The sequence below is a fragment of the Bombina bombina genome, chromosome 11 (assembly GCF_027579735.1).
Source record: "Bombina bombina isolate aBomBom1 chromosome 11, aBomBom1.pri, whole genome shotgun sequence".
NCBI lineage: Eukaryota > Metazoa > Chordata > Amphibia > Anura > Bombinatoridae > Bombina > Bombina bombina.
The window spans coordinates 93,585,235-93,606,326 of record NC_069509.1 but is presented as its reverse complement, the minus strand read 5'-3'; the positions used below and the strand labels follow the sequence as shown (position 1 = coordinate 93,606,326).

Sequence of the window (21,092 nt, the reverse complement as noted above, 5' to 3'; positions counted from 1 at the left end):
TTCTCTTGTTATACTTTTGCTAAAAGGTTTACCTAGGAAAGCTCAGTAGCAGCAAAGAACCTAGGTTCTAGCTGCTGATTGGTGGCTGCATATATATACAGATTGTCATTGGCTCACCCCATGTGTTCAGTTAGAAACCAGTAGTCCATTTCTGTTCCTTCAACAAATGATACCAAGAGAAATAAGCAAATGTGGTTATAGAAGTAAACTGGAAAGTTCTTTAAAACTGTACGTTCTACCTAAATCATGGAAGAAAACTTTTGGGTTTCATGTCCCTTTAACATAAGTGGCTGCTGGTTTAGAGGTCTGACTTGATTTTCATAAGAGCAGCAGCTAAATAAAAGGGAAATTAATTGGATATTTAAGCTTAAAGGGGCAGTCAGGTCAAAATAAAATTTTCATGGTCATTATGGTCCAGATAATGGCCCATATTTATCAAGCTCCGTACGGAGCTTGAAGGGCCGTGTTTCTGGCGAGTCTTCAGACTCGCCAGAAACTCAAGTTATGAAGCAGCGGTCTAAAGAGCAGGCGGACAGGAATCCCCGGAAATCAACACGATCGAATACGATCGGGTTGATTGACACTTCCCTGCTGGCGGCCGATTGGCCGTGAGTCAGCAGGGGGCGGCGTTGCACCAGCAGCTCTTGTGAGCTGCTGGTGCAATGTTAAATGCGGAGAGCGTATTGCTCTCCTCATTTAGCGAGGTCTTGCGGACCTGATCTGCAAGACCTTTCATAAATAGAGGCCAATGAGTGGATTGCAAATTAACGATTCTGCTTGAGCGTTAAATTGCGCTAGAAGTAAGCTTTTTGAGCTATTCGGGTTGCGCTTGTATTACGAGTTAAAAGTAAACGTTTTTTTTAGTGTAAATCGTGATTGAGCTCAAGTGATCGCGTCTACTTTCATCTTGTAATACCAGCGGAAGCCCGACAAGCGCAAACACCCCCGATTAAACCCTTTATCGCTCGGGTACAAACATTGGTGCTCCAACCGTAATCCGGCCCTATGTGTTTAATATACATCCCAGCTGTCTGCTGCCCACAGCACATTAAGCAATACAGGCAACAGCTGTATCCAGGCAAGCTCAATACCAGTATGAAATGTATTAGACCATTGGCAAGACTCACAGGAATCAAATTACTTGCTCGTAGTTGGCCCAAATTAGCCACATAAAGTTGAAAAGGCTTATTCCTGGCACCAAGATGACTACCCACTCGCAATTAAACAGTGGCAACAATTCCCAGCCAAGAACAAAACTAAATACCGCAGTAAGAGAAAAAAAATTAAGAATCTAGAAACATACATAGTGCAAAATAAATACAAATAAATGTTTGCAAACGGAGAACTAGATTACAAGTGGCGCTCTAACGTTATCTCTGGGCGATATTAAAATATCACGTCTGCGTTAGCTTGCATGAGTATTACAAGTTGAAAGTAAACATGACCGCACAAACACATATTTGTACTCGTCGGTTTAACATGACTCAAGACCTCACGTAAGGGTTAGGGCTAAAAAAAATTGCATTAAACACAACATAAATACATTAAATCAAAGTGTTAGGCTCATATATGCAAAATCTAATTAAAAATATCAATATAAATATTAAAAAAGTTATAAGGGTTAAAAAGAATATGATATATAGGTATTTGAATGAAAAGGGCTATAATGGATATATACATACATGTGTATGTATGTATATATATATATATATATATATATATATAAATATACACATATATATATATATATATATATATATATATATATTTATATATGTGTGTATATATATATATATATATATATATATATATATGTGTTTACATGTGTAATTAAGTTTATAAGTGTATTTATGTTTACATATCATACATTAGTAGGACCTAGTTGCCGATTGGTGCCTGCACACATTTGTCTCTTGTGATTGGCTAACTAGATGTGTTCAGCCAGCTGCCAATACTCCTTCAGCAAAGGATAACAAGAAAATGAAGCAAATTTGATAATAGAAGTAAATTGGAAAGTTGATTAAAATGGTATGTTCTATTCAAATCACAAAATAAAATGTTGGGGTTTCCTGTCCCTTTAATGCCTTTCCATTATAGAGAAAAATCATGTAGTATGTTAAAAGTTAAGGGACATAAACTTATTTTATTTTACACTATGTTGCAAAAGATCTTCATACAAAAGATGATAAAAAAAACAAAAAAATAACACTTAATATTTGAATTGTTTTGTAGTACAGAGACATACCATTTGAAAAGCATCTTATATCTCCTCTGGTATGTTGGCTAATTAGAAACAGATATAAATGAGCTACTGGATTGATCAAGCAATCACATTGTAGAATGTTGTAGACTCAGGGTTCTAAATTCTGTATTTTAGCTTCTCTGAGAAAGTGGGAAACAAATTTAAAATTACAACATAATAAGTATTTACATACAGTTGATAATTACATAAATAAGTACATTAAAAAGTTTTCTTTACTACAAATAATTAAAAGAACATAAAACTGCAAAAAGCAAACTATTGTATGTATGGAATTTTATTGTTGCACTATTGCTCGCAAATAAATATGTCTTTTACCCCTGCAAAGAGGTTAAAGGGACAGTCTACTACAGAATTTTTATTGTTTAAATGCATAACCGACACGGTTATAGTAATACACTTTTTACCTCTGTGATTACTTTGTATCTAAGCCTCTGCAGCCTGCCCCCTTATTTCAGTTCTTTTCACAGACTTGCATTTTAGCCAATCAGTACTGACTCCTAGGTAACTCCACGGGCATGAGCACAGTGTTATCTATATGGCACACATGAACTAACGTCCTTTAGCTGTAAGAAACTGTTAAAATGCATTCAGATAAGAGGCGTCCTTCAATGGCTTAGAAATTAGCATATGAGCCTACCTAGGTTTAGCTTTAAAAAAAAAATACCAAGAGAACAAAGTAAATTGGAAAGTTGTTGCATGTCCTAGCTGAATCATGAAAGTTTAATTATGACTAGCCTGTCCCTTTACATGACAGCTCCATAGCAGCAATGCACTACCGGGAGCTAATGACAAGAGGCATATGTGTGTAGCTTCCAATCACCAGCTAGCTCCCAGTAGGGCATTGCTGCTACATAGCCTACCTAGGTATACTTTTGCAACAAAGGATACCTAGAGAATTAAGTAAATGCAATAATAAAAGTAAATTGGATAGTTGTTTAAATTTGGATGCTTTATCTGAATCATGAAAAATTAATTTTGTCTTCCATTTCCCAATTTCATGTGGAAATCAGTTTTGAATTTGCAGGAGTTAAATAAGCGGGCAACAATACCCTGCCCTTATTTAACATTGTAAAAGTGTGTGCTTGTGCACTGCCGCCTCTTCTCACGCTAGTCCCTAGCGAGTAGGGGCTGTCAATCATCCTAGGTGGAACAGCTCTTAGCTCAGTGCATTTTGACATGTTTTTCACAGCTAGATAGCGTTAGTTCATGTGTGCCAAATAGATAACATTGTACTCACTCTAGTGGAGTCATTTATGAATCAGCACTGATTGGCTAAAATGCAAGTCTGTAAAAAGAATTGATATAAGGGAGTATGTAGGGGTCTGTAGATGCAAGGTAATCACAGAGGTAAAATGCAAAACTGGGGAATGGGTAATAAAAAGATTATCTATCTTTTTAAATAATACAAATTATGGAGTAGACTGTCCCTTTAAATCAAAAAAGCTTATTTGAAATATCTATAGATGGGTCCAAAAAAGTAGCAAACAGGTTAATAATCTGTCTGTCTCTACTCCTTTCCTTCTGTCTCTTTTTCTTCTGGTTTACATAAAATGTGAGATTTAAAAGATGTGTAAAGCCCTTAAATGGAAACCACAAATTCTTTATAAATGTGACATACATAAGATAACTGGCAGAACAATATTTATTTAGCTACGCTTCTTCATATACACTAAACCCTTTGTCAGAATAGCTGCTTTTTTAATGGACAAAAGGATGCGGTGGGTGTCTTCCTCATATAAAGTTATGTCAGATTTTTGGCTCGCTTATAGCAAAAATGATAAAACCTTATATGGGTCTATTTGGTGAGAATCGGGGGTGATTTAATTGGGCTCTTGATGTTTTAATAGCATGACTATTTTAGAGCATGGAATGTTTGATCCTATTGTTTTTCTATTTGAGCCTTGTAAACTATAGCAAAAAAGTTATAAACAGAAATAAATGTGACATGATAAAAAAATTCCCTAATTTTTTTCCATTTATCCTAGAACACAGCTTTTCAAACATGTCATCAAGCCTCCCTAACAGGCCAGATTTTTAGGATATCTGAACTGGATCACAGGTGAAATAATCAGCTTCTTAGTAAACATGGTTATTTTACCTGCTCATCCAAGGTAACCCTGAAAATCTGGCCTGTTGGGGAGTCCTAAGGCCTGATTTGAAATCCAGTGCACTCCTTTTGATTTGATTTTTGGACACCATACTCCCAGATTTCAATCATGCTTTAAAGGGACATTTTTCACAGTATAAGGGTTGTCAATCCTAAAAATCCAAAGGCTTCAGAACTTTATGGTGGCTTTTCTGAGTTTTTATATACAACACTGCTCCTTTTTCTATCTCCATTTGCAATATACAAACTGGTTTTCTTTTGTAACTAGCTCATTGTGGTCTGCTCCATATATATTTAATGTCTCTGTGTTCACGTTAAAGGATCATTAAAGGGACAGTCTACTTGAAAATTGTTATTGTTTAATCCCTTAATGTCTGACTTACCCTGTATGCTGCACAGTCATTAAGGAGTTTACTAGCGCAGCTTTGCCGCTCTAGTACTGCTGGCCTCACTTCCGGAGGCATGTAGCTATAGTGTGGTCCGACCTGCGCTATAAACAAGACCAGATAAGAGGACCTGTTAAAGACTGCTGGCGTACCCTGTACTTCGGCTGTCATTAAGGTGTTACAAATTATGGATAATCCCTTTAATACCTATTCCCCAGGTTTGCATAACCAACACTGTTATATTAATATACTTTTACCTCTATGATTACCTATGTCTGAGCCTCTGCAGACTGCCTCCTTATCTCATTGCATAACCATTATCATTCCCCACAGAAGTGAGTACAATATTATACATATGTCACACATGAACTAGCACTGTCTGGCTGTTGTGCAAGATTTAAAAAGCTAATTAAAAAGCACTGAGATAAGGGGCTGTCTGCCCGGGCATAGAAAAAGGTTGTGCAAACTGGAGAATGGGTAGAAAAGGAGTTATCTATCTTTAAACAATAAAACAATCAAGTAGAATGTCCCTTTAAATACCGTTCAATTTAATAATTAACAAATGCATAATAAAAGACTATACAATAGCACTTACTTTGAATTTAAAATGTTTAGTAGATTTTTTCAATCAACTTTCAAAGTTTATTTCAATTTCTCTCCCTCATATATCATGTGACAGCCATCAGCCAATTCTAAGACTCGTATTTACAGGTGGCCCTCTGTTTACAACGGTTCAATTTACACCGTTTCAGAATAACAACCTTTTTTTCCAGTCATGTGACTGCTATTGAAAGTGCATTTATTAAAATAGCCAGTAGGTGGAGCTGTCCGCTTGTGTTGCAGCAAAGCCAAGCAAGCTGAAATTAATCAGTTAAACCAGACCTGAGCTATCGAGCAGATTTCAAAGGAACAATATCTTCCTGTCTATAAATCAGTCCAGATTGGAATGCATAGAAACAACTGTTTGCAGAAAAATGCAAGTGAAGTCTGTGTTGTGTGATTATTTTATTAGGTTTATAATGCTGTTTAGCAATTGTTTTTTTTCCTTTAACTTAGTTTAATTATATATTCTGTGTTGTGTGATTATTTTATTAGGTTTATAATTATGTTTAGCATTTAAAGTCTTAATTTCAAACCTTTAAAAATAATGTATTAGGTGTTACTTATGACAATTTTGAAAGGGGCCTGGAACCTATCTCCCTCACTTCCCATTGACTTACATTATAAACTGGGTTTCAATTTACAACAGTTTCGATTTACAACCATTCCTTCTGGAACCTAACCCCGGCGTAAACTGAGGGCTACCTGTATTTACACTGAAAAGTATTTTTTTATAAAATTGCATGCTATATCTGAATCATGGAAGTTTGATTTTGACTTTGTGTCCCTTTAATATGTATGCGTGTGGCCTTACTCTGGCTAAAGAAGTGCTTACCTAAAGTAACTTTATTTTCAATAAATGGTAACATTTTTATCTAGCCATTCATATGTGAATTACTGACCATGGTGGGGCAGAGAATGTTGATTCTTAAGTCTTTTTTTATTGATTTATAAGCAATGCATAATTAGTGATGGAGAAATGTTTTGCCAAATTTGAAAAATGTATCGAATTTTAATACATTTGTTAGTTCTTTTAATGTAATAATTTCTCCAACATTGGTGTGTCCGGTCCACGGCGTCATCCTTACTTGTGGGATATTCTCTTCCCCAACAGGAAATGGCAAAGAGTCCCAGCAAAGCTGGTCACATGATCCCTCCTAGGCTCCGCCCACCCCAGTCATTCTCTTTGCCGTTGCACAGGCAACATCTCCACGGAGATGGTTAAGAGTTTTTTGGTGTTTAAATGTAGTTTTTATTCTTCTATCAAGTGTTTGTTATTTTAAAATAGTGCTGGTATGTACTATTTACTCTGAAACAGAAAAAGGATGAAGATTTCTGTTTGTAAGAGGAAGATGATTTTAGCAGACAGTAACTAAAATCGATTGCTGTTTCCACACAGGACTGTTGAGATGAAGTAACTTCAGTTGGGGGAAACAGTTAGCAGACTTTTCTGCTTAAGGTATGACTAGCCATATTTCTAACAAGACCATGTAATTCTGGAAGGCTGTCATTTCCCCTCATGGGTAAGCCATTTTCTTAGTTAAACATAAAAGAATAAAGGGCTTCAAAAAGGGCTTAAAAACTGGTAGACATTTTTCTGGGCTAAAACGATTGCTTTACTAGGCATATTATGCAGATTCTAACTAATAATTGGTATTATTATCTTGGGGAACGTTTAGAAAAACGGCAGGCACTGTGTTGGACACCTTTTTCAGATGGGGGCCTTTCTAGTTATAGACAGAGCCTCATTTTCGCGCCATTAATGCGCAGTTGTTTTTGGAGAGCAAGGCATGCAGATGCATGTGTGAGGAGCTAAGAATCACTGAAAAAGCTTATAGAAGGCGTCATTTGGTATCGTATTCCCCTCTGGGCTTAGTTGGGTCTCAGCAAAGCATATAGCTGGGACTGTATAGGGGTTAAATGTAAAAACGGCTCCGGTTCCGTTATTTTAAGGGTTAAAGCTCTGAAATTTGGTGTGCAATACTTTTTATGTTTTAAGACACTGTTGTGAAATGTTGGTAATTTTTGAAAAATTCCTTCATACTTTTTCACATATTCAGTAATAAAGTGTTTTCAGTTTGAAATTTAAAGAGACAGTAACGGTTTTATTTTAAAACGTTTTTTGTGCTTGTTTGCAAGTTTAAGCCTGTTTAACATGTCTGTACCATCAGATAAGCTATGTTCTATATGTATGAAAGCCAATGTGTCTCCCCATTTAAATTTATGTGATAAGTGTGCCATAGTGTCCAAACAAAGTAAGGACAGTAATGCCACAGATGATGATATTGCCCAAGATGATTCCTCAAATGAGGGGAGTAAACATGATACTACATCATCCCCTAATGTGTCTACACCAGTTTTGCCCACACAGGAGGCCCCTAGTACATCTAGTGCGCCAATACTTATTACCATGCAACAATTAACGGCTGTAATGGATAACTCCATAGCAAATCTTTTATCCAAAATGCCTACTTATCAGAGAAAGCGCGATTGCTCTGTTTTAAACACTGAAGAGCAGGAGGGCGCTGATGATATTTGTTCTGACATACCCTCACACCAATCTCAAGGGGCCATGAGGGAGGTTTTGTCTGATGGAGAAATCTCAGATTCAGGAAAAATTTCTCATCAAGCTGAAACTGATGTTGTGACATTTAAATTTAAATTAGAACATCTCCGCGCACTGCTTAAGGAGGTGTTATCTACTCTGGATGATTGTGACAATTTGGTCATTCCAGAGAAATTATGTAAGATGGACAAGTTCCTAGAGGTTCCGGTGCCCCCCGACGCTTTTCCTATACCCAAGCGGGTGGCGGACATAGTAAATAAAGAGTGGGAAAGGCCCGGCATACCTTTTGTTCCCCCCCCTATATTTAAGAAATTATTTCCTATAGTCGACCCCAGAAAGGACTTATGGCAGACAGTCCCCAAGGTCGAGGGGGCGGTTTCTATGCTAAACAAACGCACTACTATTCCTATCGAAGACAGTTGTGCTTTCAAAGATCCTATGGATAAAAAATTAGAGGGTTTGCTTAAAAAGATTTTTGTACAGCAAGGGTTCCTTCTACAACCAATTTCATGCATTGTTCCTGTCACTACGGCAGAGTGCTTCTGGTTCGAGGAACTAGAAAAGTCGCTCAGTAGAGACTCTTCGTATGAGGAGGTTATGGACAGAGTTCAAGCACTTAAATTGGCTAACTCTTTTGTTTTAGATGCCGCTTTGCAATTAGCTAGATTAGCGGTGAAAAATTCAGGGTTTGCTATCGTGGCGCGCAGAGCGCTTTGGCTAAAGTCTTGGTCAGCGGATGTGTCATCCAAGACAAAATTGCTTAACATTCCTTTCAAAGGTAAAACATTATTTGGACCAGATTTGAAAGAGATTATTTCAGACATCACTGGAGGAAAGGGCCACGCCCTCCCACAGGATAGGTCTTTTAAGGCTAAAAATAAGCCTAATTTTCGTCCCTTTCGCAGAAACGGACCAGCCTCTAATTCTGCATCCTCTAAGCAAGAGGGTAATACTTCACAACCCAAACCAGCCTGGAAACCAATGCAAGGCTGGAACAAGGGTAAGCAGGCCAAGAAGCCTACTACTGCTACCAAAACAGCATGAAGGGATAGCCCCCGATCCGGAACCGGATCTAGTGGGGGGCAGACTCTCTCTCTTTGCTCAGGCTTGGGCAAGAGATGTTCAGGATCCTTGGGCGCTAGAAATAGTTTCTCAAGGTTATCTTCTGGAATTCAAGGAACTAGCCCCAAGGGGAAGGTTCCACAGGTCTCAATTATCCTCAAACCAAATAAAGAGACAGGCATTCTTACATTGCGTAGAAAACCTGTTAAAGATGGGAGTGATACATCCAGTTCCAATAAAAGAACAAGGAATGGGATTTTACTCAAATCTGTTCGTAGTTCCCAAAAAAGAGGGAACATTCAGACCAATTTTGGATCTGAAGATCCTAAACAAATTTCTCAGGGTTCCATCGTTCAAAATGGAAACCATTCGAACGATCCTTCCCACCATCCAGGAAAGTCAATTTATGACCACCGTATACCTACATATTCCTATCCACAAGGAACATCATCAGTTCCTAAGGTTCGCTTTTCTGGACAAGCATTACCAGTTTGTGGCACTTCCATTCGGATTAGCCACTGCTCCAAGGATTTTCACAAAGGTACTAGGGTCCCTTCTAGCGGTTCTAAGACCGAGGGGCATTGCAGTAGTACCTTACTTGGACGACATCCTAATTCAAGCGTCGTCCCTGTCAAAAGCAAAGGCTCATACGGACATCGTCCTAGCCTTTCTCAGATCTCACGGATGGAAGGTGAACAAAGAAAAAAGTTCTCTGTCCCCGTCAACAAGAGTTCCCTTCTTGGGAACAATATTAGATTCCTTAGAAATGAGGATTTTTCTGACAGAGGTCAGAAAATCAAAACTTCTAAGCTCTTGTCAAGTACTTCACTCTGTTCCTCGTCCTTCCATAGCGCAGTGCATGGAGGTAATAGGTTTGATGGTTGCAACAATGGACATAGTTCCTTTTGCACTAATTCATCTAAGACCATTACAACTGTGCATGCTCAAACAGTGGAATGGGGATTATACAGACTTGTCTCCGATGATTCAAGTAGATCAAAAGACCAGAGATTCACTCCGTTGGTGGCTGACCCTGGACAATCTGTCACAGGGAATGAGCTTCCGCAGACCAGAGTGGGTCATTGTCACGACCGACGCCAGTCTAGTGGGCTGGGGCGCGGTCTGGGAATCCCTGAAAGCTCAGGGTTTATGGTCTCGGGAAGAGTCTCTTCTCCCGATAAACATTCTGGAACTGAGAGCGATATTCAATGCTCTCAAAGCTTGGCCTCAACTAGCAAAGGCCAAATTCATAAGGTTTCAATCAGACAACATGACGACTGTTGCATATATCAATCATCAGGGGGGAACAAGGAGTTCCCTGGCGATGAAAGAAGTGACCAAGATAATTCAATGGGCGGAGGATCACTCCTGCCACTTGTCTGCGATCCACATCCCAGGAGTGGAAAATTGGGAAGCGGATTTTCTGAGTCGTCAGACATTCCATCCGGGGGAGTGGGAACTCCACCCGGAAATCTTTGCCCAAATAACTCAATTATGGGGCATTCCAGACATGTATCTGATGGCGTCTCGTCAGAACTTCAAGGTTCCTTGCTAAGGGTCCAGATCCAGGGATCCCAAGGCGACTCTAGTAGATGCACTAGTAGCACCTTGGACCTTCAACCTAGCTTATGTATTCCCACCGTTTCCTCTCATTCCCAGGCTGGTAGCCAGGATCAATCAGGAGAGGGCCTCGGTGATCTTGATAGCTCCTGCGTGGCCACGCAGGACTTGGTATGCAGACCTGGTGAATATGTCATCGGCTCCACCATGGAAGCTACCTTTGAGACAGGACCTTCTTGTTCAGGGTCCATTCGAACATCCGAATCTGGTTTCCCTCCAACTGACGGCTTGGAGATTGAACGCTTGATTTTATCAAAGCGTGGGTTTTCAGATTCTGTAATAGATACTCTGATTCAGGCTAGAAAGCCTGTAACTAGAAAAATTTACCATAAAATATGGAAAAAATATATCTGTTGGTGTGAATCCAAAGGATTGCCATGGAACAAAATAAAAATTCCTAAGATTCTATCCTTTCTACAAGAAGGTTTGGAGAAAGGATTATCTGCAAGTTCTCTAAAGGGACAGATTTCTGCTTTATCTGTCTTACTACACAAACGACTGGCAGCTATGCCAGATGTTCAAGCATTTGTTCAGGCTCTGGTTAGGATCAAGCCTGTTTACAGACCTTTGACTCCTCCCTGGAGTTTAAATCTAGTTCTTTCAGTTCTTCAAGGGGTTCCGTTTGAACCCTTACATTCCGTAGATATTAAGTTACTATCTTGGAAAGTTTTGTTTTTGGTTGCAATCTCTTCTGCTAGAAGAGTTTCAGAGTTATCTGCTCTGCAGTGTTCTCCTCCTTATCTGGTGTTCCATGCAGATAAGGTGGTTTTGCGTACTAAGCCTGGTTTTCTTCCTAAAGTTGTTTCTAACAAAAATATTAACCAGGAGATAGTTGTACCTTCTTTGTGTCCGAATCCAGTTTCAAAGAAGGAGCGTTTGTTACACAATTTGGACGTTGTCCGTGCTCTAAAATTCTATTTAGAGGCTACTAAAGATTTCAGACAAACATCATCCTTGTTTGTTGTTTATTCTGGTAAAAGGAGAGGTCTAAAAGCGACTTCTACCTCTCTTTCCTTTTGGCTTAAAAGCATCATCCGATTGGCTTATGAGACTGCCGGACGGCAGCCTCCTGAAAGAATCACAGCTCACTCCACTAGGGCTGTGGCTTCCACATGGGCCTTCAAGAACGAAGCTTCTGTTGACCAGATATGTAAGGCAGCGACTTGGTCTTCACTGCACACTTTTGCCAAATTTTACAAATTTGATACTTTTGCTTCTTCGGAGGCTATTTTTGGGAGAAAGGTTTTGCAAGCTGTGGTGCCTTCCGTTTAGGTGACCTGATTTGCTCCCTCCCTTCATCCGTGTCCTAAAGCTTTGGTATTGGTTCCCACAAGTAAGGATGACGCCGTGGACCGGACACACCAATGTTGGAGAAAACAGAATTTATGCTTACCTGATAAATTACTTTCTCCAACGGTGTGTCCGGTCCACGGCCCGCCCTGGTTTTTTTAATCAGGTCTGATGAATTATTTTCTCTAACTACAGTCACCACGGTATCATATGATTTCTCCTATATATATTCCCTCCTGTCCGTCGGTCGAATGACTGGGGTGGGCGGAGCCTAGGAGGGATCATGTGACCAGCTTTGCTGGGGCTCTTTGCCATTTCCTGTTGGGGAAGAGAATATCCCACAAGTAAGGATGACGCCGTGGACCGGACACACCATTGGAGAAAGTAATTTATCAGGTAAGCATAAATTCTGTTATTTCTAATATTTAAATTAGAAAAAAACCAAATCAATATAAATTTAATAGTATGTTTAATGCTCTTTTTAAAGGGATATAAAACAGGTTGAGATCTGTGCATATCCTAAAAGGGCTAATTAATTAAAATAGTTTGCATACATAAATTGTATAAAAATTGCTGGCAAGTATTTTAAAATAATTTAAAAAATAAGCAAAATGAATTACATAGCTAAGCTGCCTGGTGCAGCCAACTCCACCCCCCTTTTAAGTGTTTAGACACAGGCATTGTTTTTAAACTGAGTTCACAGCTTCTAGGCATGCTCCAGCAGATAATCACTGTGCACTTGCATTCTACCAAAAGACAATAGATATAGATACAGCCATAGAAGGAAATGTGTGGGGGGAGTTAGAGCTTTACAATTCAGGAACTAAAAAGAAAGGGTTAAAGGCGAGGCACTGCAGTATAAATTTGCAGGTAAAGTAATTAAAGTACATATTATTATATTTTATCTCTATCCCAACTTGTTTTATGTCCCTTTAAATGTAATATTTGAATTATTAGCCATGCAGAATCTGTTGGCGCTCTACAAATAACCGATAATAATAATAATTATGCAATATTCTAAATAGAAAAATTCTAACCAATATATTTATATCTATTTTGTATAATTTCACTAAATTCTCTACCACATGAACTATTGAACTTCTGAATAGTATTTGCTAAATCGAATGCTACGTTCAAAATTTCAAATGTGGATATTTGATCTAATTATGAACATTCAACAACAAAAGTAACATTTAAAAATCGGAAATAACATTAGTTTATTACATTTTAAGAGTTTTTTGTTCTTATTGACATTCGTTTGTCCAAAACAAATGTCCGCAAGACTATTCGTTTGACCAAACCAATTCTACTTTTGACCCATTCGCCCATCCCTATACATAATTTTCTATGAATGCAGTTCAATGTAATTGCTTAATAAAGGGTTTCCTTTATTTTAATTTTAGTATTTTTATTGTATTTTCAAAATTCAGAAGAAAAAATAAACAAACTAAAATAAACTTTATAAACTAGCAGGTAAACATAGTAAATTAACATTCAAAGACAAAATAAGACAAATTACTATTATGTAAATAGTTACAAATGGGAACACCATGTCCCTCTGTGCTTTTGTAAACAATTTATAGCAGATTTATCTAATGCATTCCCTATTTTTCTCTTCATCTGCATTACTATTTGTAGCATGCAAACATTTATAGGCCCAAAAATAAAAAAAAATATGGGAATGAAAAAATTAGGGCATAAATGCCCTAGGTCAGTGATGGTTAACTTTGGCACCCCAGATGTTTTGGAACTACTTTTTCCATAATCCTTAGAACACTCTGCTCTCTAGTTGAGCATCATTGGAAATATAGTGCCGATAAAACATCAGGGATGCCAAGGTCAGTATAAATTTGTTGACGCTCTGTCTCTGAGCGACCACTATACTGGCTGAATTCATGCTCTGTATTAGTAATTATGTTTTAATTGTTCATTTATTATGGATTTATAATAAAAAAATTCCTTTCATTTTATTTTATTTTTCCTTTAAAATTTTAAAAAAGATAGTAAAAATACCTGAGATTTTAAAAGATGTCTCCACCCTGGCCTAGAGACAGCACAGAAAAGATTAGATTTGTTTTTTATGAATAAAAAGGTATAATATATGCTATGTAAAACTAAGTGTCTCCTGAAAATGGTGCACAAAGATTTGATTGACAATGACCAATAATGGTAAAGTTCATTTTCTCATGTGCTTTTTTTTTATGTCCACAGCCCTAAAAAGGTCTTTTGATATGGAGGATGTTGATGACACACCTGTGTTTTCACCAACGTCTCCACTAAACTCTCCCTTCATCCCGAACCAGATGTCTGTAATTCGATCAACTAATGGGGACAGTCGGATATCTACTGGGTCAAACCAGCCACTTTATCAATCCCGTATAAGTATAAGTTCAAGTTGTAGTCCAGCACAAAGTCCAGTTCTCAGAACCCGAATAACCAGCAGTTTATCTTTTAACCGTGGAACAACGCAGATGGCCAAAAGCAATGGAAGCACAGGACAAGGTCTTACCCGTGTGTCTTCTTTTCAAACTCATCTCAATCCCAGTGGTTGCTCCTCATCTGGGCATGGAAGTGACAGTGAGAGTCTCCACAGTTCCACCTCCAGCTTAGAGTGCCCACCAGCTACTAAACCTTTTCAGCAGTTACGCTCTACTCGTACTTCACTGGACCAAACAAGCACAGGAATAGCTGTTTCCAAAGTGACCAGTCCTGTACTTAAGAAATTCTCTTCTCATGGCAGTGTTTTTCACTCTGAGGTTGAACGACATGGAGTTCGCTTGGTGCCAGTGGCTAACAACAACCACAACTCTCTGCCCTCCCTTGACCTGCATATTGCAGAAGACCAAGTACCTGATCTAGTCCCTTCCCCAGATGCAGGATACCCCCCATCAGAAGGTTGGAGCTCCCCTACTCCAGCTTACAAAAGGCAGTCATCTAGGAACAATAAGCCAGTAAGTAGAGAGCCTTCATTTTCTTCCTCTTCGTCCTCTTCTTCACCACCTACGGATGCTCCAATTAGCTGCACCCTGGCATCTTCTCCATCCCCACCACCAGTTTTTGGGCCTTTGCAACCAAGTGCCTTCCAAAAAATCCCTGTCAACCTCCAAGGATCGGTGGGGAAATCTTATAATGGACCTAGCTCAGAACAAGTTACTAGACCATTACCAAGGACACAGCTGAGAGTCAACCTCCATACCACAACTAACCAGGCATCTCATGTAACAAAGGAAAAAACTGAAGCAACTCCGACATGGCAACCTCAGATAATACCTCATGGAAAAACAGCATCTGGTCAGTCTTTCATTCCTCAGATGTCACCATTCTCTGGCTCACGCAAGCTTGTACAATTGGCCCGACACGGATCTCTTCAAGAGCCAAACAGCCAAACTGTAAAACAAACGGAGACATTCACTTCCAATGACAGACTTAGATCTATGATGCAGAGAGCCAGTTCTTTCGGTAAGTCAGATAGTGTCTCACTGAAGAATTCATTTTTCCGTGATGCTAAAACAAGTGAAACATCTACCGGTTGTATGGTTGACTCTGTAAAGAATGTTCAAGATAAAAGTGGCTATGAAAAGTCATCACTCTCTACAAGGATTCAAGGACTTGGATCTCCAGCGTCTAACTCCTGTCATCAAGATAATTTAGCAAGCCAAAGGGTGTTAGTAGAATCCAGGAATGGAGCTCCTCCTCTTAACCACTGCCTTCAAAACATACCTCAAAATGAAGTGATGCCACAGACCCACAAAATGGATACTGTCCACGGTTCCCCTTCCCCCTTAAAATTCTCAGAAAACATGGAGCAAACAGAAGAGCAGATCACAGACTCTGGATTAGAAGGTAAGACAATAACTCAAAATACTGGTTCATTCTTTGACAGATTGATCATCTGTGATATTTGTGACATGCATGATACATCTCTTAGAGTAATGTGTGACCCTCATTAGTCTTAAGGCTGTGACACACTGCAAGTGGAGCGGCGCGCAGCATGTAGATGTGGCTGTGCGCGCTCAGTGTGTCCTGCCTTTTCATCTCTGAGCACGTCAGGTCTTGTAGCTGAGCGCTTAGAGATGAAATATTTTAACTTCAGAAGTGATGCAACGCGGTGCGAAGCTTGTTGTTGATAAGATGAGATCCTTGCTACATAACTTCCTTACTTCACTTATAAAATATCTGGAATATGCACAACTCAAAAGTTCTAAGACAAAATCCCTTGAATGCATTATCCCATAAACCAGATGCAATTATTGAATATTTCCTGGTCTACAACAAAAGAATATGTTCTAGGTTGGAACATGGATAAAACAATACCGGAGACACTACTCATTTTTAGAAGTATTATCATTTTACTACAAGAGAAATATACACTGTTTCAAATATATTGCTGAAATATCTTAACACCTAGATAAGGTTGCATTAAATTTTGGTTTGCAATAGATACAATTAATAAAATACTGATTTCAAGAGACATTAAATACTAGATATAATTATTATTATTATCGGTTATTTGTAGAGCGCCAACAGATTCCGCAGCGCTATAAACATAGGCGGTATACAAGGTAGCATTTATAGGGATCAAATGAGTAGAGGGCTCTGCCGAGAGTCGCATTCAAAGAAAAGATTAGTCTGAGAATAACATGTAGATGTTTTTTTTTAAAGTTTCATTAGCTGTTTAAATATTGACAAAATAAGTGTAAAGTTTTAGTGTCTATATTAACAGTTGGAGCTGCCATGTTGTAACTTAGGTTACTTTCCCTGCTGTGGCCAATTAGAGACAGTTATAAATAGGTCATTAGAGTGTGCAGCCAATGGCTGTGTGGAATAGAACAGTGTTCTGCACTTCCATTTCTAACAGAAACTGAAAAGCTCACAATTTCAGAAAGGAATTACAGGAAAAGGGGACAAAATAAATAGTGAAAGTATATTGCAGAGGTTTTTTTTATATATACGATTTATCATTTTATATTACCATCTTAAAGTGTTTATAATGTCACTTTTAATAATGTTCAAATGACTTGAAAACTTATGAACTTGTAATCTGTGTGATTTCAGTTATTTCCTATAAGTCTAATATCTATAGTAGCAATAAAGAGGCCGTCGCATTATTTATAATTTCATGGCTAAAATCTTTGTATAACGCAGTACTAATAATCTTTCAGCTGTGCCTTAACGGATGGGTTGTTCTAGAATGGAGAAGCTATTCTTACATAATTATTTTGAGTCAATAACCAAGTTTGTAAGGCATTGACAGGAGATCGGAGTCATTACCAGGAATTTGCAAATACTTACAAATGTTTATATGTACTAATTTTTCATGTATAAAAATAATTTAAACAGAATATTTTTTATTTACCCGTTAACAACCGCAACGTACCCTGTACATTGCTGGTCATTAAGGGATTGTTTGTTTATAATAGCTTGGGTCTTGCTGCGCTATTCAAACCTCCCTCCCTCCTGCTGGCTTCTAAAAATAGTACGGTCCCCGCACTATGAAAAAAGCAACCCCCATAGAAAGTGGGGTTTAAGGTTTCTTTAGTAAACAAAACTACTGAATATCTCTTCTATTCAGTTATGTCTTGTTGGATAGTAAAATCAAAATTAAGCTTCAGAAGTTTGGATGGAGCATGAAATTTTGAACAACTTTCCAATTTATTCCTTTTTAAAAAAATGTCGCTTCGTTCTTTTGTTATCCTTTGTTAAAGAGCAATCTGAGGTGAGCTCAGGAGCGTGCACGTAACTAGCCATCTGGCAGCAGTGTTTGCGACATTGCTTATAGCAATGTTATACAAAGATACAAACACTCCTGAGGTCCTGGGAGCAGCAAAAACACATGTGGTCCAGTGGTGCAGTAATTATATTTAAAGTGCCATGAAACCCAAATGTTGAAACACTTGAAAGTGATGCAGCATAGCTGTAAATAGCCAAATAGAAAATATCACCTGAACATCTCTATGTAAAAAAGCAAGTTATTTTACCTCAAAAGTTCCTCAGTAGCCACATCCCATTGTAAAGGACTTCTAAGCAGCAAATCAGTATGTCTGTCCCAGGACAGCAAAAGGAGCGAGCATTCGTGCACACTCATCTTATTTCCCTATTCAGTTTAAGGAAGTTTACTATGAAATCTCATGAGAGTTAAGTGAAATCTCATGAGATCACAGTAAAAGAGTTAATGACCTCAGCACTGCTGATGCTGATTGGCTGCTGTTCATTTCTTCATATTTATTTTTTTACCTGCAGCTGGGCAGCAGCTGAAGTATAACTTTTTACACAGAACTTACTCTGCTGAGCCGAGGAAATTGTGAGGTAAAATATCTTCCTTTTTTACATAGAGATGATATTTTCCTGTCATCTTTTTACAGTTATACTGCATCAGTTTCAAGTGATTTAGCATATGGGTATTATGTCCCTTTAAGATAACTACATTTCAGATGCATCACTTTTCATTTAAATAGGAAAGACAAAAAAAATTGAACATTTATTATCTACATAAAGCATATTTATTCAATGTAATATGTTATATTGAAGGTTATAATGGTGGTAAATACCCAGAACTAAATCTTTTCTGTAATATAGGATTTATTACTAGACATGCGCATGTCAGAAAAATGTTTTGGATTATTTGCCACAACAAAAAAATAGTTTTGTCAAATATATGTTCATGGGATGATTTAGAATCTGTTTGTCAAAAGAAATACATTCACACGCTATTGGCTATTGGGAAAGATCTTCAGGGCACCAAAGAAACAGCTAGGTAGCATCTTAAAGGACCACTCAATACAGTAGAATTACATAATTAGCAAGTGCATAATAAAAAGACAATGCAATAGCACTTAATCTGAATTTCAAATAAGCAGTAGATTTTTTTTCTGGCAAATTTTATTTTTTCTCCCATTTTCCGGCCCCTTGCATCATGTGACAAAAATCAGCCAATCACAGACTAGTATACGTATACCTTTTGAGCTTGTGCACATGCTCAGTAGGATCTTGTTCCCCAGAAAGTGTGAATATAAAAAGACTGCAAAATTTGATAATGGAAGTAAATTGGAAAGCGTCTTAAAACTGCATGCTCTTTCTGAATGATAAAAGTCTATTTTGACTTGCGTGTCCCTTTAAAGGGATATGAAACCCGTTACCCACACCATACAATTTTTTTAAAGTTTCCAATTAAATTCTGTTAGTAAATTTCTCTTTGTTCACATTAAATTCTTTGTTGAAGAGATACCTAGGTAGGCATCTGGAGGACTAAATGACAAGAAATAGTGCTTCCATCTAGTGTGTCTTGCAAAACAACTGCCCTTATAGTGCTCCAGAAATGGGCCGGCTTCTAAGCTTATGTCTCTGCTTTTCAACAAAAGATACCAAGATAACTAAGACAAATTGATACTAGCAGTAAATTGGAAAGTTGTTTAAAACTTGCATGCTCTTTCTGAATTATGAAAGAAACATTTTGGGTTTAATATTCCCTTTAAACATAAAGTAGTAGCTAGTGCTGCTGCTACAAGCCAGCACCAGCACACAGACAAAAAACTATTTTTTTTTTTAGTGCCCAGAGAAACAGTTTTAACTTCATGAACAAGTCAACAGAATTTACTTTTAATATTACATTTTCTCTTGGTATCCATTGCCACCAACTGATGAAGAGATTTTTTATTTTTATTTTTAAATTCTTTTATTTAGGATTTTCAAAAATGTACAACAAATAGTAACTGCACATTTTCATACACAGACTGATATAGAAATGCATTTACAGAGTATACCAAAATTAATGAATAATATAGAGAGTAACATGGCATAAGCTTATGAATCCTCCATTTTACAATAATAAACTCTCCACAAGTCACTAGAGGTCGCTTTTGAACCCAAGACAAACATAAACGTCAGCGAGGAGAGCTAAGAAAATATAAGTAGAGCAATGATATAGGTGTGTGTTGTATCGTTAATAGCTTTCATAAGTGACTAAATATCCGACCTCATGAGGGCCATTTGCAATAGATCAAGCTGGCATATTGAGTTAGTCAAATCAAAGACCCTATGGTGTCTAATTACACTAAGGGGTTATGAGTTTAACAGTGGGTAAACACCGCTAATAGCTGAGCTATGGGGGGGGGGGGGGAGCGGAGAGGAGAATGTTGAGAGCCAAAGGGAGTTGACAGAATTAGTAGTCTATCTTGAGGTGGTAATGCATCTCTTAGGCTATAATAGTGCAGAGGGTGGGGGGTGGGCTAAGTATAAAGGGGTACTGTAAGTTATGAGGTGGTAGTGGTATTATTATACAATGGGACCAATGAAGATAGGAGCCTCGTACTTCTAGGAGGTCCAGCCCCTAAACATAGAGGAGTGCTGGTGATGGGTGTCTGACATAAAAAACACCCAAGTGTATTAGTCCTAAAAATAGGTAAACTCTCATCAAACAAGAGATGCTATAACACGAAGTGAGGAACTTAAATAAAACATAAAATTTGGGATGACGCTCACTATTATGATAAATACTAGCATATTCAAGGCATCTCTTCTAACGTATATTATGGCCATTATTTAACAAAATATATGATTATGTTTGTGCTTGTAAAGAAAGCATTGCGCTGAATATCTGACGGAGCCATCTTCTTATATTTTGGTGTAATGCTATTTATCATATAATTTATTGGAAGGAGCAGGTAGGGCCAATGAGAGTTTATGGTGATTTCTACAGGATCTCACCCCTCCTCGCCGGCTGAGGAGGAGAGAGAATATACATTTCTATTTTGAAGTAGGAGGCTTTAAAGAGCATCATGCCTCTACACAATATTGGCCCACCTTCATCTATAAAAACGAAAATGCAAAACACTCTAATAGAGGATTTAGGATCTATACAATAAAATCAGGTTTCAAATATGACATAAGCCAACATCCGATGGACATTTAGGATGGTGCATCAACGTATACTATGGGCTAGATTTATCAAGCCCCTGCGGCAGCAAGTTCTCACAAGAACTTGCTCGCCGCGATTTGGTGACCGCTGCTTCCCTAACATCTTCGCCACATCTATTCTGGCGAAATTCAATCTCCTCGGTCGAGTCCGACTGAGGAGATTGACAGCTCCTGCCCGCGCGTGATTGGCTGTGCGCGGGCAGGAGGCGGGATTGCATGCGAGCGCAAAATTGCGCTCGTGTGCAATGTTAATTACCTGCGGGTAATTGCGCCCCGCCACAGGCG

At 38.2% G+C, this 21,092-nt stretch overlaps 1 protein-coding gene across 3 annotated transcripts in view; it reads left to right on the top strand.

Annotated features, from left to right (window-relative positions):
- The window catches only part of SEPTIN12 (septin 12), a 387,862-nt gene that overhangs the window by 156,821 nt on the left and 209,949 nt on the right, over positions 1-21,092 (top strand). For 2 of the 3 annotated variants that reach the window (XM_053694544.1, XM_053694545.1), the window contains exon 2: positions 14,106-15,737. The exons of the other annotated variant lie outside the window; for it this stretch is intronic. In XM_053694544.1, coding sequence (XP_053550519.1) covers positions 14,106-15,737 — 1,632 coding nt within the window. The remainder of the gene's footprint in view (positions 1-14,105; positions 15,738-21,092) is intronic. 3 annotated transcript variants of the gene reach the window in all.